Source organism: Talpa europaea (assembly GCF_964194135.1).
Source record: "Talpa europaea genome assembly, chromosome: 8".
Classification (NCBI taxonomy): domain Eukaryota; kingdom Metazoa; phylum Chordata; class Mammalia; order Eulipotyphla; family Talpidae; genus Talpa; species Talpa europaea.
The window spans coordinates 24,352,698-24,372,883 of record NC_140075.1 but is presented as its reverse complement, the minus strand read 5'-3'; the positions used below and the strand labels follow the sequence as shown (position 1 = coordinate 24,372,883).

The window sequence follows — 20,186 nt, the reverse complement described above, 5'->3', positions numbered from 1 at the left end:
TTTTAATATTAACAGAATAATTACTGGGTGGTGGAAAATAAATGATCGTTATGGGGACATTTTGTGTGGTAAATGTATATATAGAACAATGCAAGAATAACTGTTATCACCATGGCAAGGAGTCGAAGTACCCCAGGCTGGTTTCAATAATTATTATCACCCTTGCAAGAGGTCATGAGACCCCAGGCTGACTTTGAAAAAATGCCACAATGGTTAGATTTTCATTTGAAAGCACAGGCTTATGTACTCCCACGGCTTGCTTAAAATGTATAAATAAAGTACTGCTGAGACCCTGGGCAGGAGATACTTGCACCTCACCAAGTTTCTGTGTCTCCTCATTCCCTTTCCCCTCATCCCTTCAGATTCGTCTACGCTGTCTCGTCCTTACAGGAACCCCTGACATGACAGTTTGCAGGAGCTGGCTTCCCCCACTCAAGCAACTTCTTATTTATTCTTTTGATTATTCTAGAAGCCAGAAACTGTCATTTGCCTTTCCAGAACTACACCTCTTTCTGTATATGCTAAATATGGATTCTTGTCAGGGAAGTCCTTTGGGCAGGTACCCACCTCACCTTATCTCCCCAAGAGTGCCAAACACAGTAGGTACTCAGTAAGTGTTCCTTGAATGACAGTGCAGGAACCCTAGGCCCAGGAGGACATTCCTCCTCTGGAGAATGGGTCACTCCCATTCAGGGTCTGCACCAGTTTCATCAGAAGACTTTCACATCAGGGGATCTGATTCAGGCTAACCGACTCACCTGTTGCTATTGTCCATTCCCAGAGGGGGCTGGTTTCCTAGAGACCAAATGGGAGACCCCATTTGCAGCAGAGAGAGCTTAGAAATATGGCCCACCAGAGAGAGCGGCCAACCCAGAAAGTCTTATTCTCCTTCCTGCCAGGCTGTCCTTCATGTGCCCTTCCTAGACTGAAAGCACTTTTCCTAAGGAAAGCGGCCAACTTCAGGCCCTCTCTCCCATGGGTACAAAGCAGGGGAAATGATAATGGGCTCTAAATTCTCCCTTTATTTCTACCCTATTTACAGTGGACCCTTGAACACATGTATGTTCAACTGTATGGGTCCACTTACATATGAATTTCTTAGTAACAGATAATGGAATCTTCTGGTATCAGTAGACATAGTACAGTACTGTATGTGTATTTTCTCTTTCTTCCTTATGATTTTCTTTTTTTTTTTTTAAGATTTATTTATTTATTTATTTATTTATTTAATTTTATTCTGGGTACAGTCAGAAGCGCAGGAGGGTGAGAGAATTCACCAGAGCCAGAGCAGAGAGCAGAACAGGCAGAGTGATGAAGTACAATGCTGAGGGGAGCAGCGGGTGGCAGGAGAGGTCTGCGCGCCATGCGGGACCCTCGCCAGTGGCCGGGGATCGAACCAGCGCTGCAGAGGCTGTGAGCAGCTTCGCAGGCCAGAGCTCAACTGCCGCGCCACTGGGGAGGCCCACCTTATGATTTTCTTAATAACATTTTCTCTAGCTTACCTTATTGTAAGAATACAGATCTGATACATATAACATCAGTAAGACTTTCAGTCAACAGTAGGCTATTAAATTTGGGGGGAGTTAAAAATTTTACATGGATTTTTAATTGCAAGGGTTTGAAGCCTCTGACTGCCATGGTCGTTCAAGGGTCAACTGCAGTTGTCTACAAGCTATACTTATGAGTAGTTTGTTCTTTAATTTAAGAAATGATAATACAGTCACAAGGTTCAAACACCAAATCCGTCCAAAAGGCAGTCAATGAAATGTCTCACTTCATCTTTGTCCTGCCTCTTCCCATAACTACTTTTATTAATTTGTGTGTCCTAAGATTTCTACATTCAAGCACAATAAAAAATGAATACATTCCTATTTTCTACATTAAAAAAAATATTATTGAGTTAACATGGATTACAATCCATGTGTGATTTAGCAGCATAGAGTCACACCTCTTCAGAGGTGTATTACATCACACTCACCACCAAGGCATCCATAATCCTCTCCTATAGATCATTGGCCCCCCTCCACCCTTTGCTCCCTTTTTCTCTGTTGTGACATAAAAGGTAGCATCCTATTCGTATACTCTACATCTTGATTTTTTTTCCTTACTCATCATACTGATACAAATATTGAACATATTATATGCTAATTATTCTAACTTTATCTACATTAACTTCTTTAATTTTTTAACACTCCTATAATTATCCTCATTTTGCCATGGAGATTTTTTCTGTATAAAGAACTTCTGTTTTTTATAGCTGCATAGTATTCCATTGCATAAGTACAGCATAACTTATGTAGTTTACTGCCTAGTGATGGACACTTTTGTTGTTACTATTTTTTTTTTTTTTTGCTATTATGGACTGTGGCATTGTATGGTTGTTATTTTGTGCATCTGGAGATAGAGGTGCAAAGAAGTTAAATCACCTACCAAAGGCACAGAGCTGAGTCTGGCTCCACATCTGCCCGGCTTGTGCCTACTTCAGCTGCAACTTACCTCTGTCACAGGCCCTGCCTTGGGGTGATGGGTCTCTGGTACTTAGATCAGATTTCCTGAGGCTGGAGTTGCTGAATCACAAGATCCATTAGCTGCACCACCCTGCTTTCCCATAGTCTCCAGGAATAAATCTACCTGATCAGGAGGATCCATCCCTGAGGTCTTACCACCTTGAGGAACCTGGCAGTGCCGAGTTCATGAAGCTGAGGACCAGCGCTACGATTTTGGAGTCTGGTCGGTCAGCAGACTCTCTATTGGCAGTTCTGGGACTGCCTGATCTCAGTAATTGAGGTTAAAGTGGCCCCAGCTAAGATCCTTTCTCCTGGCCTCAGGAGGGCTGACTTCCTATTATGGCTGCTGGTGGGAGTAAATTACAGCGAGATTTCTGAGGAAGGAACTAATGCCGCGGAACAGCCCAGCAGTGGATGATGAGGCCGTCTCAGGGTTGAGAGATCGCGCAGAGTGGTCAAGGATTAGGCGAATAAATGACACACAGACACACTTCAATAGAGTGAAAATCTGAGTGTAATTTTCTTTGAGTCGGTGGCCAGTATATATATGTTCTCCAGCAGCATAGGAACATCAGTGAATGAAATCAGCTTGTTCATAGGTTTAGCTTATCATTGACAGGGCAGTGATCTATGTCCGAAGTTACATCTGGACCTAGTCACATACCTAAGTAGTCAGGCTATTAATTTTTCTTTTGTTCTATGTAATTACTTTTTTGTTTTAATAACTGCTCACTACCACTAAATCATTATTAATTAGCATGGGTGAATTTACTCTTTACAAAATAGTATCTTTTCATTAAGATTAAAGCTAATAAAGCCAAGCACACAACAGAGAAATCATAAAACTAACAATTCCATTATTACACAGAGTTTAGTAATGTTTCATTTGAATTAGCCTAGTTATTAAATTACGTATGTTTTTTAATTAGCAACCAATGACCTTTTTAGACCGGGAAAAAGAAAAGATTTTAGAAAGACAGTTGTAGTAGAATAAAGTTTGTGGGCCTTGAGAAAGCGAGATAAGGTTCCGTGTGGGCAGCATTCCTTTTAACAATCTTTGTGGCGGCTTCTGGTAGTCGTTATCTCTTAACAGGCATCTGGCTTATCTGTATTTTAGGGAGTTTGCTGTTCTCCCCCTGCGCGCACGGTTCCTTGCCTACGCCTGCCCTCAGGGATGATGGCAACAGCCATTAGCCCTAAAGGTCACGGCAGGGGGAGGTGCAGCAAACTAACACTATTTTTCCTGTAATATTTGGAGACACTGCAGTGGGTAAAAGCATGGACTCGAGTCAGACTGCCTGGCTTTTTATATTCGTTTCCTAGTGCTGATGCAACAAACTACCACACATTTAGTGGCTTAAAATAAGGCATATTATTGTATAACTCTCAAGGTAAGAAATCTAAAATGGGTCTCACTGAAATAAAATAAAGATGTCAGAGGGTCTGTGTTCCTTTTAGAAGTGATATTTGTTGCCTTTTCAAGCTTCTCGAGGCTGCCCACCTTCCCTGGTTCATGACCACCTACCACCTTCAAGGCTGGAGGATAGCATCACCCTGACCCCTGCTTTCATCAGCACATCTTCTTTCTTGCGCTCTCCTGCCTTCCCCTCTTCCCTTTATAAGGACACTTGTGATTGTATTAGGTCCACTCAGATATTCCAGAAAAATCCCATCCCCCTATCACAAAAGCCTTAATTCATTCACACCTGCAAAGTCCTTTTTGCCATATAAGGTAACATTCACAGGTACTAGGAATTAGTACATGGATGGGGCCATTATTTCGCCTATTATCATTTCTATCTGGACTTGACCACTTACTAATTGTGTGAGCTCAGATAAGTTATTTTACTTCTTGTTCAGTTTCCCCATCCTTAAAATGGGAATATATTTCCTAGACCATAGAATTGTTAGGAGGATTAAATGAGTTAAATATTTATCAAATGTTTATAATAGTGCCTGTTACAGTAAATGTTGCAGAAGTACTTGCTAGCTAAAATATATTAAATAAAAATAATAAACTATAAACACACTGATCTAGCAATCCAATTATTTGTAATCGATTTCATAGAAACAAAAGCATCCACACATTAAGCTGCATAAAGTATTGTCCTTATTGGGGTAGGGGGATAAGCAAGGGGAGAAGAATGTACAAGTAAGATATTACTGGAATGTACATTAACAAGAGTCTGACTGAATCAATTATGCTCCATGTGGAATATAATAGCATTATTACAGAGAATACATTCGATCTAAATTACAAACCTAGGGGAGGAAAGTTAAATTAGAAGAATTACAAAGTTATGGTATATCATGACCTCATTTTTTTTTTTTTAAGAACAAGCATCAATTCCCCTCGAAATTATTGTAGACATTTCAACTAATTATCTTACTCCTGGATGTTTCAGTTTCTTCATCTGTGAAACAAATATAATAATAATTCTCCCCTAGCAGACTCTCAAGAGGGTTAAGTGGGATGAAATGTTTCCAGTCCACAGAATCCTGCAGGTAGGGCCTCCCTGGTGGCCATACTGTGAGGCAGCCCGCAGTTCTGCAGCGCGGGTTCAATTCCCGGCCAGTCAGGGAGAAACACACATGGCGGGGCTTGCCTCTCCTGTCTTGCCTGCTTCTCCCCTCAGCAGTATGTTTCAGTTGGTCTGCCTGTTCTGTTCCCCACTCTGTCTCTGGTGGATTCTCTCACCCCCCTGCACCTCTGGCCTGTACCCCAGCTCTTGCATGCATAAACAAATCTTTGAAAAAAAAATCCTGCAGGCAGCCTCATAGTACAAATACTTGCAGAAGGTGATTAGGTTGGAGACAGATTGTGAGGAGGTACCCAGGATGCTGACCTCATTACCTCTTTGGTAGTGAATAGAAATTCAGAAGTGGTTAGAAGAGATGCTTAGCTTTCTTTTTGTCTATCTTTGCATTGTTTTACGGAGGACTGGGGATAGTAACTATTTATTTATTTAAGATTTATTTATTTATTTAAACAAGCACTGGGTACAGTCAGAAGCGCGGGAGGGTGAGAGAATTCACCAGAGCCAGAGCGGGGAACAGAACAGGCAGAAGGACCGAAGTACACTGTTGAGGGGAGCAGCAGGCGGCAGGAGGGGTCTGTGCGCCATGTGGGACCCTTGCAGGCGGCCGGGATCGAACTGGCGCTGCAGAGGCCGCGGGCAGCTTCGCAGCCCAGCACACAACTGCTGCGCCACCAGAGAGGCCCGATAGTAACTTTTTAATACTGTCATGTTTCACTGGTCGTTTGGATACTATCACCATAACCACAAACACTGAACTGGGGAAAGCATGAGGCTAGAAACATCCATGATTCCAAGCTTTGTCACTTATGCAGTGGAATCAAAGGACGAAAATTTCAAGGGGAAAAAAGCAAGAAAGCCCTAAATTAGATTGGCCTTGTGTGTCCACAGCATCTACTGCCGAGGCTGCTCCAAGCCGCTCTGCTGCTCATGCGCGGTCCTGGACGATGAGGACCACAACAAGCTGAGGTGCGACATCAGCCTGGAGATCCAGCAGAGGCAGGAGGAGCTGGATGCCATGACGCAGGCACTGCAGGAGCAGGATGCAGCCTTCGGGGCGGCGCAGGCGAAGATGCAATTGGCTGTCAGTCAACTGGGACACATGCGCAAGGACGCTGAGAAGCTGATCCGCTCACGCATGGACCAGGTAGTAGAGCACGTGCGGGCGCAGGAGCAAGAGCTGCTGAAGGCGGTCAATGAACGCTACCAACACAGCTATGAACAGCTGGCTGGCCACCTGCGCCACCTGGGTGCAGTGCTGCAGCGCATCCGCACGGGCAGTGTGCTCGTGCAGAAGATGAGGTGCTTCGCCTCAGACCAGGAGGTGCTGGACATGCATGGCTTCCTGCGTGAGGCCCTCACCTCCCTGCGGCAGGAGCAACCCCCAGACCTGCAAGCTGCGGTGCACACCGACAGCTTCGAGGAGTTGAAGGTGTACCTGCAAGACCTTGTTTCTTGCGTCATCCAACGAACAGGTAAGGCCTCAGCCACTCTCCCGGCCTGGCTAGTGTTAATGGGCATGTGCCTGGCTGCTGGGTCCCCACAGGGCAGAGAAGATGATGTCCATTTGACAGAAGGAGAAACTGGAGGCATTTTGTTAAGTCCCAGGTTTGATCATACCTCAGGTTACAGGGCATGAGATGAGACCGCCCACTTCACTAATTTCCCAGACCCTATGAATAAGCTGTGATCCTTGAGGAGGTTAAGAAATTATGAAGCTGAACCAGACCATATCATTGTAGCCCCACAGGGTTCCAGCCACAGCTGGAAATTCTCTTAAGCGCCTGTGCTGAGCGTGGAAAAGTCAGTGGGTTGCATGGAGAGGGCTGAGAAACCGCCTGTAGTGTTAGGTACTTTCCTCCAACCGCATCTGACTCAGCGACATGTTCTGATGCCCTCAGGGTGGCCTGCCACCGGGACCAGCTGCCAAACTTTGTGGGTCTTGTCTAGTCTTGGGCCTGGGAAGCGAGAGCGCAGACGTGCTTCTGACTGCAGGCATTGTCGGGTCTGCCCGGGAGGCAAGGTGGTGGCGGCACAGCTGGAGAGTGAGGTGGTGCTTGCTTGGTCCTGAAGTCCTCATCCGGAAGTTGCAGCAGCTCTGGAGACACCAAGAGAAATCGGGGAGAGGGGGGTCGGGGGCTCCAGGGTGTGGAGGCTTTAACTGCTTCTTGAGGAAATCTTGAGGCTGGAATCTTAGCTCTGGGCAGCTCTGGGGTCTGACTCTGGATGCACTTAGTGAGAAAGGGAAGGGAGGCCACAACATCTGAAGGTGCCAGTGGTGAAAGGCCTGCTCATTCCTGCCCTTGGCGATGATGGTTATAGGTTCATAAAAGTATAATCCTGGAGTGGGCCTGGACTTCGACCTTCTGTGCCAAGGCAGTGAATGTCACCCCACATATAGGAATGATCCCACAGAGTTTAGACAGCTTGCCTTGGGTGTTATAACCAGACAGCAGCAGAGAAAGGAGTTATTTTATCTCAAGTGTGAGAGATTTAGATTAGATTTAATAAAAACCGGACTGCAGGTAAGAAGAGTATGGCGGAACTCCCACTGCACTCGTGGCCAGTGAGTTGACATGACTTAGTGTTGCTCACACTGCCTGCTGGTGTGCGCCCAGCAGGATGCTCTTTTTGCCCTCCGATGCCACCCACCTCTTCCTCCTGGTGGGGTTCATGTCCATTGTAGTCAGTGAGCTTCCTTCTAACGCCAGCCTCTCCACGGAGCTGCCTCAGTGCCGGGAGAAGACCTGGAGAACAGGTCTCCAGGTGTTGGAGAACCCGGGAGCCTGCAGTGATGAGATAAGGAAAATGTCAGGGTCATGGCCGGAAGACTGGTCAGCCTGGACCGGAAGACTGGCCCGTGTCCAGCTTATCATGCTCTCTCTGGTGTCAGTGAAACTATGCCTCTGGAATACACTAGATTAGAAAAGAGAATAGAACATCCTGACGACGCAGGGCCTTGGCGGTGAATGTGTGCCAGAATAATGCTGAATACTAAGCAATACGAAAATGAATCACTGCTCGGTAGTTCCACTTAACCTGTATTTTATTCTATGATTTTGTTGTTCCTGCTAACAAAAGCTGTGGTTTTGCTGAAGAGAGCAGAGCAGATCTAGAATCTCTCTCCCCAGCTGTCTTTTGAACTTCTCAAGACTCATGCCCTCATCCTTTTGCCTCAGCTGTCCATGACATCCCAGAAAAACAATAGGGCTGTTCCCTCTGTCAACTGACCCAGGCCAGAATACCACTCGCTAGATGTCCCTGACCTGCCTATGACCTTGTCTGTGTTCTTCAGATGCAGCTCTACCGAAGCAAACCAGCCCAGAGATGGCCAGCGCCGCCAAGAACTTTAATGACATTGACTTGGTGAGATGGGTTTGAGGTCTAAAGGGGAGGCAGTGTGGTCCAGCAGGTTGTCATGGGGGTGGGGGCGGCTGGGGTGGGCAGAGGTTGGGAGTTCCCGTGTCAGGAAGGAAACTGGAGGTGGTCGGACTGGAACTTTCTGTGGGAGGGAGTAGAGGAAGGTAATGGGCTGGCTCTGGGCTCCTAAACGCCAGGGCAGCTCTTAATGGGTCCGAGAGGGCTTAGGCCTAGGGTGGATGTGAGGCAGTGGAGGTGATCACTGGCAGCAAACCTCATGGATGTGGCAGTTGACCTCTCCCTGCTCTGCACTTCCCCCCAGATATGTGAGCCTTTCCTTGGGGTCAACGTGTAGACCTTCCCTACACATGATTCTTGGAGAGAAGGGAGAATGGGCCCAGGAGTCAGACCTCAATCCTAGCAGCCGGGGTTCCCAGCCTATTTCAGGGCCGGCATGCCAGAGCCATCGTTTCTCAGGGCTGGAAGACACCTATGTCCCTTCTGAGGTTGGCATTTCCTGCAGCACCTCTGGCCTGTGGCTGTTTGGCTGTCATGCGGACACCTCTAGGGACAGGAAGTTCGCTCATTCTTGAGGCACACACTCCCATCTCTGGACTGCTCTTAGAATGCTCCCCTGGGGGAGGTGCAGTGGCACCCCTCTGATGTGCCCTGTGGGTGCTGGCATGCCCGACTCTCTCTCTGCCAGGATAGTTCTCAGTTCTTCCCTCAAGTAGGCCTTGGTGTCCTCCCCATTCTGGTCATCAGGTTTATCTGTGCCTGCCCGCCGAGGCTCTGCACCCAGGACGAGCCAGTCCTCTGGAAAGCAAAGCTGCTGATGGGGGCGGTCAGGGAGGGTAAGCCTTCCTAGGGTCACAAGGCGTGACCCATAGGGGAGAGATTGCTGCAGATGAAGTGATGAGGAGAGGGGCAGAAGCAGGAGAGAGCGTGGAGTGTAACCTCCTTTTCTACAGAGAATGAAGCTTCGGTTCAAAGAGAGGGTCACGTAGTAAGGTAGGGGCAGGGCAAGAAGCCAAATCCTAACCTCCTCAGGTACTGTACCCCCCTATACACACACCTGCAAAGTGAAAAAGGACATTTACTTTATAGATCAGTACTAGAATCGCATAGTCAGAAATGAAAACAGAATGTCTCGCTCCTACCTTGTTCCTCATCTATCCAATTATGCCCACATTCCTATCTTTATTAATTTCTTACATCCCTTTCTAGAATTTCTTTATACAATTACAAGCAAATATGATTATAGATACTTGCTTTTCTTTTTATTTATTTATTTATTTAATTATTTTTTGCACAGAGGTAGCACCATATCATATAGTCGTAGTATTGTGTCCTGGGCTTTCTCACTGGAGAAATTATTCTGGAATTCTTACTTCTTACTCATTCAGTAGACAGGGAACATCCTGATGCTTTTTTGCATGGATGGGGCACGCTTTATTTAGCCAGTTCCTTGTCGATGCATATTTAGGTTTTTTGTTATTACAGCATTAGCGTGAATGACATCTCCAAAGAAGTCATATCAATAATGTGGAAAGTGCCCCCACAGATCACATCTGTCTTTTGGGTGCCAGTTGCTGGTTAATGCACAGCGAGTGCCCGAACCGCCTTGTTTAAGGTCTGGGCATTTTGCCAGGTCTTTGTCTTGCTATGACCGCTCACTATCTGCTGCTAAGCACTTTGAACTTAGAGTATGAGAAGGATGCTCTTTTTACAAAGCCTTTTGCTCTCACTTTGGTAATTGGCTGGGGTGAGGGAAATGGATGAGTCGAGCCGGGGATGGGAGCATAGGACAGGTGTGGAGTGACAGTGGGGCGGGCTGGTACCGCTGTCCCAAGGCTGTGCCAGGAGAAAGGCAATCCGTGTTCCTGCTTCTGGACTCCTAGTGCCCACAGTTATCCCTCTTGAAATTATTGGTTTACTTTTTTTTTTTTTTTTAAGATTTATTTATTCAAGAACTGGGGTACAGGCCAGAGGTGCGGGAGGGTGAGAGGATTCACCGGAGACAGAGGGGGGAACAGAACAGGCAGACTGACTGAAATACACTGCTGAGGGGAGCAGCGGGCGAGACAGGAGAGGTCTGCCGCACCATGTGGGTTGCTCCCTGGCCGGCAATGGAACTTTTGCTGCAGAGGCTGAGGACAGCTTCTCAGCGCTGCGATCAACCTGCTGTGCCACCAGGGAGGCCCTGTTGGTTTACTCTCATGGCAACTGTGTGCCTACGAGGAGAGGAGGCGAAAACACAACAGGAGAAACTAGGAAGCTTGAGTATGGCCACGGTTCGGCATCCTCCCCTGTTTCCCATAGACTCTTTTGTAATGATGTTACAGTCCTTTAATGAAAAAACTAAAAATTTAAAGCTACAAAACAACTATAAGTCAATCAGCATGATTTTTTTCTTTATTGAACACTCATGTGTGTCCCCTCCTTTGTTTTCGTGGGGTGTCAGGAAGGATGGGATGGGCAGAGAGGAGCCCAGCCCTGCCTTTGGGATGTTCGTGGCCGAAATGGAAAGCGGGTCTTACATGCCAGCAGTTTGCAGAGCCAGCAGATAGTAATTCTGTTTTTTTTTTTTTTTGTACAGAAAGCTTTATCATGAGTTCTTTTTTCTAACTTTTTAAATTTTTTTTACATAATTGTTCATTTTAATTTTTTTATGTTTAATATATTCTATTTTATATAATTCTTGCATCATTTTTCATTTTTGCACAATGTATGCATTTTCATTTTGGTTATATTCCCCATACAATTGCACCCCCCTTATTTTGACCCTAATCCCTTCTCTCCTCCCCTCCAACCCCATAGTATGTCTCTGGTTTATAGTTGCTTGTTGATTTTGATTTCTACTTTATTATAATTAGTCTTTTTCCTGGTCCCTTATTTGGGTTTTCTAAATTCCTGCTATGAGTGAGACCATCCAATATTTTTCTTTTTCTTTCTGGCTTATTTCGCTGAGCATGATCCCTTCCAGCTCCATCCATCTTGCTGCAAATGCATGAGTTTATCTTTTTTGATTGCTGAGTAATATTCCATTGTGTATATGGGCCACATCTTCTTGATCCAGTCATCTATTTTGGGGCATTTGGGTTGTTTCCATAGCTTACCTATTGTAAATAGTGCTGCTATAAACATAGGGGTGCAGGTGCCCTTTGGAATTACTGTTTCTGTGTCCTTTGGGTAAATACCTAGGAGTGGAATTGCTGGATCATATGGAAGCTCTGTGTTTAGTAGGTTGACGACTCTCCACACAGCTCTCCATAGTGGTTGGACCAGTTTGCACTCCCACCAGCAGTGCAGGAGAGTTTCTTTTTCTCCACAACCTCTCCAACATTTGTTGTTGTTGCTAGTTTTTTTAATAAGTACCATTCTCTGGTGTGAGATGGTATCTCATTGTAGTTTTGATTTGCATTTCCCTGATTACAAATGATGTTGAACATTTTTTCATATGCCTCTTGGCCATTTGCATTTCCTCTTTGTAGAAGTTTCTTTTTAACTCTTCTGCCCATTCTTTGACTGGATTATTTTCTTTGTTTTTGTTGAGTCTCATCAGCTCTTTGTAGATTTTTGTGATCAGTCCTTTATCATTAGTGTTGTGTGCAAAAATTTTCTCCCAGTGGGTGGGGTTTCTCTTTGTTTTGGTTATCGTCTCTTTTGCTGTGCAGAAGCTCTTTAATTTGATGTAGTCCCAGCTGTTGATCTTTGCCTTCACTATCACTGCTTTGGGTGATGTGTCTGTAAGGATGTCTTTAAGGTGCATGTCATGTAGTGTTTCGCCTATATTTCCTTCTATATATTTTATGGTTTCAGGTCTTATGTCTAGTTCTTTAATCCACTTTGAGTTGGTTTTTGTGCATGATGTGAGGTAGTAGTCAAGTTTCATTCTTTTGCATGTAGTGACCCTGTTTTCCCAGCACCATTTATTGAACAAACTTTCTTTGCTCCAGTGCATATTCTTTGCTCCTTTGTCAAAGATTAGTTGACCATAAATCTGTGGATTTATTTCTGGATTTTCTATTTGGTTCCATTGGTCTGTGTGTCTGTTCTTGTTCCATTACTATGCAGTTTTGATTATTATGGCTTTGTAGTATAGTTTGAAATCTGGGCATGTGATGCCTCCGTTCCCTTCTTTTTCTTTTTTTTCAGGAGAGCTTTGGCTATTTGGGGTTTTTGGTGGCTCCATATGAATTTCATCAACATTTGTTCTATTTCTTTGAAGAATGTCGTTGAAATTTTTATTGAAATAGCATTGAATATGTAAATTGCTTTTGGTAGGATGGCCATTTTGAAGTAATTCTGTTTTTAAGTAAACAAAACAAAACAGACATTTACTTTCTCAGTCCTGGAGATTGCAAGTGTAACATCAAGGTGGCAGCAAGACTGGCCGCTCCGAGGCCTCCTTCCTTGGTTTGTAGATGGCCGTCTCCTCCCTGCGTCCTCAGGTGGTCATCTCTCTGTGTGTCTATTTTAATTTTTGGAGGAACTAAAGTGCAATTTTCCATAGCACCTACACCATTCTACATTCCCACCAGTAGTGTACAGTTGAAGCATTTTTGACCACCACCCATTACAAAATATATCTTTCATATCTAACCTACAGCGTGTACACATACACACAAATGAACACCTGTAGCTTTAAGACAAATTTAAGCTTTAAATTTGTTTTCGTAAAACAAATTTCACTTATTACATGAGGTGTACTCTCATATTGTTTATTCTACATACTATTCTATAGAATATAAAAAATGCTGCTCACGGCCCACTAGATGGTTTTCCTGATCGCTAGTGGGTCACAAACTATAGTTTGAAGACACCAGCACAGAGAGCACCATGGAGAGTGTGTACTTTGGTAGAAACTTAGGGAATTATCTGCTCATTCTCCTCCCCCAGACAGGCAGAGAGGCTGCTTTCCCCTCTTTTTGTAAAGATTTTGAGAAAAAGAAGCCCCGGACCAGGGTGGGGGAGAAGGAAGTCAGAGCATTACAGCAAATGATGTGGGAACCCAACATTCCACTTCAAAATTCTATGCCAAGAGCCCTCTGCCCACTTCGATTCCCAGTGTCCCACATGGACCATCTTGTGCTGAGCTTTCTCTGCCCACCCCAGCATGGCCTTGGCCAGGTGATCCTTACTGTACCCCCAGTGAGGGTGGACCTGACCACGCCCCCTGTCACTTAGGGACAGCGCTTCTCCTAGGAGGAGTGCATACCCCTGGTCTCACTCGCAGTCTGGCACCTGACTTTTCCCCTGAAACTCTGCTTGGCAAAGACCTGACTGTGTTTTGGGTTCTCTTTCTTCCCTGCATGGACAGCCCACAGGCTCCTGATGGACCATGCACTGCGTGCACAGGGATTTTGAGACACCAATGGGTCAGGAGTGGAGGACACAGCAGAGCCGAGCCCCTGAAGGCTGGGCCTCCCCTTTTGGAAGGACGCTTCCCACATTACTTATTTTTAGCAAATGGCCAAACACACACTTCAGTTTCACACAATAAAGGTGGTGAGGCAGGATGTAAAGGAGAGAGGGACTAAAAAAAGGAGTGGATTTGAAACCTAGCACAGACCCTTTTTAAGTATGTGGTTTTAGAAAATCATGTCATCTTGCTGTGCCTCAGTCTCCTTGCATGAAAACTGACAATAGCGTTGGCCCTTGGACAATGAGCCCCATTCATTCATGGGGTTGGGATACCAAACTCTACACAGTCAAAAATCCAACTATAACTTTTGACTCCCTCAAAACTACAATCATTCCTTGGTATCTACCAAGGGCACCATCAGCTCAGGGGCTGGTTTCAAGACCTGCCTCACATACCCAACTTCCTTATAATCAGCTCTCCACCATCCACGCTTGGTTAAATCTGTAAATGCAAAACCTGAGGCTAGGGAGGGCCAACTGTATTTATTGAAAAAAATCTGTGTATCAGTGGGCCCTTGTGTTCCAACCTGTGTTGTTCAAGGGTCATCTGTAATCATAGTATGGGCCGTACTTTTTCTTTTTCTCACTCTAACTTCTTTTTATGATGGTAAAATTCACATAAGAAAATTTATCATTTTAATCATTTTAAAGTATACAATTTTATGGCATTTAATACATTCACAAGCTATCTATAATTTGTGGCATTTAATACATCCCACCTATCTACTTCTAGAATATTTTCAGTACTCCAAAAGGAAACCCTGTACCCATGGAACAGTCACCCCTCATTTCCACCACCCCCATGCCCTAATTTGCTTTCTGTCTCCCCATTTTTCATGTAAGTGAAAATGGGTTTTTCATATAAATGAAATCATACAATATATAATCTTTGGCGACTTATTTTTACTTAGTATAATGTGTTCAAGGTTCGTCCATGTTGCATGTGTCAGAACTTCACTCCTTTTTTATGGCTGAATAATATTCCAGCCTATGGCCACACCACATTCTGTATGTCCTTTCATCAGATGATAGCTATTTGGGTTGTTTCCACCTCTTGGCCATTTTGAATAGAGCTGCTGTGAACATTTGTTCATGTGCAAGTTTTTGTCTAACATTTGTTTTTAGTTCTTTGGGGTACATATGGAGTAGAATTGTTGGAGCACATGAAAATTCTACTTTCTGATGAACTGCCTCTGCTTCCTTTTGGGATAGGTGCCTGAAGCACTCAGCTTACCTGGAGCAGACTAGTGAAAAAGAGAATCATCATCAGGGCCTCCCTGGTGGCGCAGGGGTTAAAATCTTAGCGCTATCAAGCTATTGCCAGCCACTGGGCACGAGTTCGATCCCCGGCCAGGGAGCTACCCACATGGTGCAGTGGACCCCTCCTGTCTCGCCCGCTGCTCCCCTCAGCAGTGGATTTCAGTCAGTCTGTCTATTTTTCTCCCCACTCTGTCTTTGGTGAATTCTCCCACCCCTGCACCTCTGTCCTGCACTCCAGCTCTTGTATGCATAAATAAGTAAAAATAAATCTTTTTTTAAAAAGGAAAGAAAATGTCATCATCATCATCATCAGTTGTGTGTACAGTGCCAGCTGTCCCCCCAGGCAATTTACTCGAAGGAACATAGTTCTCCCCCATTACCCTGGGAGGTGGATATTATTCCATTTCACAGAGGGCGGCTGAGAACTGAGCAGTTTGAAGTGATTTGTTCAGGGTGTGTAATCACAGTTCTGACCCAGGCAGGGTTCAGAGGGAAGGTCACAGGGAGGCCGGCTGCAGCTCAGTGGGAAGATTTCCTCCATGGGACGACTTTGGGATGCCCCAAGTCAGCGATGAGCACTTCGTTCCTGGAGGTGTGTAGGTGGGGGGGCTAGTTGCCTAACAAGCCCGAAGGAAGTGCTGGGCAGTGTGATCCCTGAGGTCATCCCTGAGGTCATCCCTGAGGTCCTGTTAGGACGCACAGGAATCAAGGTGGCTGCTGGGTGCCAGGACCTCAGTGTCAAAGGAGGTGAAGTCATGGAGGGTGTGGGCAGGACTCCTGGTTGCCAGTGGGCTCTCGGCTTGGAGTGGGCAGCCTGCACCTGTGGCTGGGTGAGGTCCTGCGGTTGGGCTGATACCAACCCTGGGCATGCTGACCAGTCATTTCTGACTCTTGTTTCTTGACTTTGCAGCCAGAGAAGGTGCAGGGGGTACAGGTGCAGCCCTCAGAACTGGCTGAGGCCCAACCTGTGGCTGTGGTACAGTCAGTGCCCGGGGCATACCCTGTCCCGCTGTATGCCTACTCCATCAAAGACCCCTCCTCTAGAGAGGTAAGGTTCTCCCTAGCCCCCGCCTCCCTTTTTGAGTGCCCAGGTTCCACCAGGCAGTAAGAGGTAGAGCTGGGATAAGAATCTAGGCCTCAATCATTACTTGCTCATCGTTCTTCCTGTCTGGTGGCTGCCCTGTCAGGAAGCTCCCCTCCACAGCAGTGAGGCCAGCCAGCAGAGATCAGCAGGTAGGCTCAGTGTGCATGTGACCTGGGTGGGCTCTCTGAGTAGAGAAAGGCCTGTTTGACATGGCAGAGAGCAGAGAACCCATAGGAGCCAAGGGGAGGCTGAAGGCCCCACCACCCAAGCCCGGTCTCTGCCCACCACCCCGGTGCCCTTGGAGGCTTCTGACCTAGACCCGTGACTCTCCACTGCACAGGAGGTCTCTACACCACAGAAGAGGAAGTCCTGCCAGACTGAGTGCCCCAGCAAGTTCGTCAAGATGGAGTCTGAGGAAGAGAGAGAGGCAAGGATGGCCTGGAGTTCCCCCGAGCAACCCAGGCCAAGCACCTCCAAGGCAATCTCACCACCCCACCTGGAAGGGCCTCCCCGACCCAATAACCCTGTCGTGGGAAGTGAGGTCCTCCTGCCCAACAGCAACCACGTGACCAGCGAAGCGGGGGAGACAGGTAGGGAGGTGGGTGGGCAGTAGGGGCCAAGACCTGTACACTGTCCTCCAGGGGCACTTGTCAGAGCTCCTCTATTGGGAATAAAATTCTGAATTCTGGGCCAACAGCTCAATTAAGTATTCACAGACCAGGCATGGAAAGCCACTTTTTTTAATTTTTAAATTTTCCTCCATCAGTGTTCATTTTTGTACAGTATTTGATCTTTCCCCTCAGGTATAGTCCCTGTAGTTCTTCCACCACCACAGTCCCTTGTGATCTTCCCTCCCGTGTTTTGACCCCTCCCTCTCCCCTGCTGTGGGCCTCAGATCTACGGTCAGCTTGCAAGTTTTGTCTTTTTTCTTGACTTTTTTTTTTTCAGTTTCTCATATTCCTCCTATAAGTGAAACCATCTGATATTCACCTTTTTCCTTCTGCCTTATTTGCTTAGCATAATCCCTTTCAGCTTCATCCATGTTGCAGCAAATAGCATGAGTTTGTCTTTTTTATCGCTCAGTAATATTCCACAACTTTTTGATCCATTCGTCTGTGTTGTGGCATTTGGTTTGTTTTAATTCCTTGGCTGTTGTAAATAGTGCTGCAGTAAACATAGGCGTGCAGGTTTCTTTAAAGCCACTTGAATAACCTCTCCACACAGACACATGCTGGCACGCACCGCAGGTCCCCCTTGGTGGGCTCACATCATCCAGTCCACTGGCCTGCAAAGATTTTCCTGCAGAGCCTGGGGCCCCACGCAGCAGGCACACCTGTCAGGGCCTTACACTATCTCCCTGCCCCATTTCAGAGGAGCGCATCGTGGTGATCAGCAGCTCAGAAGACTCAGATGCTGAAAACTCGGTGAGTGGCCCGGAAGTTCGACCCAGGACTCCTGCGTCCCCCAGGTCAGGTCCCAGGGGGCACAGCCACAGTAGGGGACGCTCAGATTTGCCTAGCTCCTGGGGAGTCAATGAGTCCTGATCTGTCCTGAGGACAGTGCCAGTGCCAGCTGTGGGCCTGGATCACCCCAGCCCTCCTTCCATACCAGGCAGGAGCCTTGAGCAATCAGTTCTGAAATGCTGAGAGTGCTTCCTTCCAGACCCCCGTCTCTTCTCTGGACTAACCAACACCTCTGTCACTACCTTGTGCTCTTTCTATGCTCTAATCCTCAACAAGGCGGGTGTTAATCACAGCCAGGGAGAGCCAGGGCAGCGAGGTGAGGGCATGGCGCCCTCTGCAGGGCCCCTATAGCAAGTTTGACTTCGTGTGAGAAAGCGCTTCTTTAAAGCTGTCCAACAGCAGAACAGGTGGCTGAGGGGTTGTGGCCCTTCTGTCCCTGGAGGTTTGTTAATGGAGGCTGGGCTGTCACCTGGCCAGGGAAAGAGGGGATCTGAATAGAGTGGAAGGTTGGACTGGGTGGCTCCTGAGGTCCCTTCCAGCCCTCAGTCTGAGGTTCTGTGTTGGAAAGCCTGTGAAGCCCATGGAGACCACCGAGCCGAGCACCGGGCCATGCTCCTCGCCTGCCCACCCCCTGCTGAGAGCATCAGAAGCAGCCCTCCCCTGCGGAGACCCTCATCTGCCCCAGAGAAAACCGCAGTGGCTGTGCCTCCGGGCTGGGCCACCCCACCAATCTGCGCCAGTCATCAAGCAACTCATGCAGCATGAGATCAACTCCCTGTTGTGCACACCACAGAGAACAGCTCACTCTCGCCGAGTCTTCCGCTTGCCCCTCACAGCGCGCCGCTTGTGGGCATGCCCCAGCCCTGCGGTTGAGGCCACCTCCCAGGTCATTACCCCCCGGCATCCCAGCCCTGCCAGTCCCTGGGAATGCACTGTTCGCCACCGCCGCAGCAGGACCAGGAGCCAACCCCGTTGCCTCCGGGGCTCCTCCCACGTAAGGCAGTGGCTCAACAAGTTTTTTTCCCTTCCTCTGGCCTCTGTGACATCCCAGCTTAATGCCTCTATCAGTGGGGGGACAAGAGGAGGCAGAGCACTCCGGATGCTTGGCACAGGACTCTCCCCTGGGGATTCTAACAGAGCCCCCATAGAGGATCCTCAAATTCAGGTCCCATCGGAGGTCCCTCCAAATGCTGCCCCACCTTCCCACTCTCCAGAAAGGCCCCCCACCAGCCCAGAACCCTCTTGGACCTCTGACAGCCCCTAGTGCCTCTCTCCTCAACTGCTGGCCCCTTCCTTGTAACCTTGTGGCCAGACACACAGCCCTGGCTCCTGAGCTTCCTCCATTCTGCTGCCCAGCCCTGTCCACAGACCTGAAGGCCCAGCACACAGTAGGTGTTCAGTACACCTTGGTCGAGGAATGAGCGGAGGGTGAATGGCTTCCTGGACCTCCAGGTAGGGAGGCAGACTTAGGGCCTCTTTAGCGGAGAGGTCTTGATTGAGATTCAGGCCCTTTCGTGTCCCTGGGCCTCTTCCCTCACCCTCGGCTCCTCCCACCGCCCCACCCCCACCAGCCTTTCCATGAGGCCTCTGCCAGGACCTAAACCCATGTTGGCAGGGACTGTGTCTACCCCAGAACTTTGCAGACATGGCTGCTCAATAAATATCTGTTGAATGACCACCCTTGCAAACCTTCTTCCACGACCCTCAAGTTCCCCGCTGCGCTGAGCTTTTCGCTGCAGGTGGCTTTTGTCCTCTCCCTGCTCGGAAACTCAGTTCTCCTGGGGGACTGCCGTGTTCTCTTTCCATCACACCCCGTGAGCATCAGAGACAGTGGGAAGGCCCAGGGCTTCTGTGTCTTCTGGACTGTTCCAGCCCCACCATCTGTGCTGGCCAGCTCTCCACTCCCCTAGTTCTGGTGCCTCCTCCTCACCTCCCTTCTGGGCGGCAACTGCGCCTTCCACTCCAGGAAGGCTGCGTAGCCCTCAGACAGCAGGGGAGCTGTCAGGACATCTGACAACAGACCTACCTGCACGGGGGACATCCTTTCCCCTGTCCCTTCTGTTAGGGTGGAGGGCACAGCACCCCCTCTTCTAGCCTGGTCTCAGCACCCCTGCCTCCTTGGGAGCCTCACTCTGTCCCCCCACTGTCATCTGCGCCTTCAAAAACCTCCACTTCCTTCTGAGGCAATTCAGTTCCCTGAAGAAAGTCTTCCCCAGCCTGGAATCCTGCAGCCCACGGTCCTCTTCAGTGACGGTGCTCCTGCACCCCCTGGTCTCCGCCCTGCCTGGGCACTGCAGCCTTCCTCACCCCACTTCCGGGCCCAGCCCCCAGGCCCACGAGCCCATGTCCCTGCTGCCAAGGCGGGGCAGTCACCTTCAGGCCTTGCTCTTGGTCAGGCCACCTCCCTGCTCCCTCGAGGGCCAACTTCCCCTTCTGCTCTTCCCCCTCCTCTCAAGTCTCAGTTCTTTTCAGTGCTACCGCACTTCTGGGCCTGGTTCTGGTTCTGGGCCCTTTTCTCTTCCCATGTCCCCTCCCCCCCCCCCCCCCC

At 47.9% G+C, this 20,186-nt stretch overlaps 1 protein-coding gene across 1 annotated transcript in view; it reads left to right on the top strand.

The window, feature by feature from the left end:
* PML (PML nuclear body scaffold) overlaps positions 1–20,186 on the top strand; it is a gene marked incomplete at both ends in the record, with an annotated part of 53,590 nt that overhangs the window by 26,704 nt on the left and 6,700 nt on the right. Inside the window, 5 exons of the mRNA XM_084240125.1 lie at positions 5,936–6,519; positions 8,340–8,410; positions 16,002–16,139; positions 16,516–16,765; positions 17,547–17,599. Coding sequence (XP_084096251.1) covers positions 5,936–6,519; positions 8,340–8,410; positions 16,002–16,139; positions 16,516–16,765; positions 17,547–17,599 — 1,096 coding nt within the window. The remainder of the gene's footprint in view (positions 1–5,935; positions 6,520–8,339; positions 8,411–16,001; positions 16,140–16,515; positions 16,766–17,546; positions 17,600–20,186) is intronic.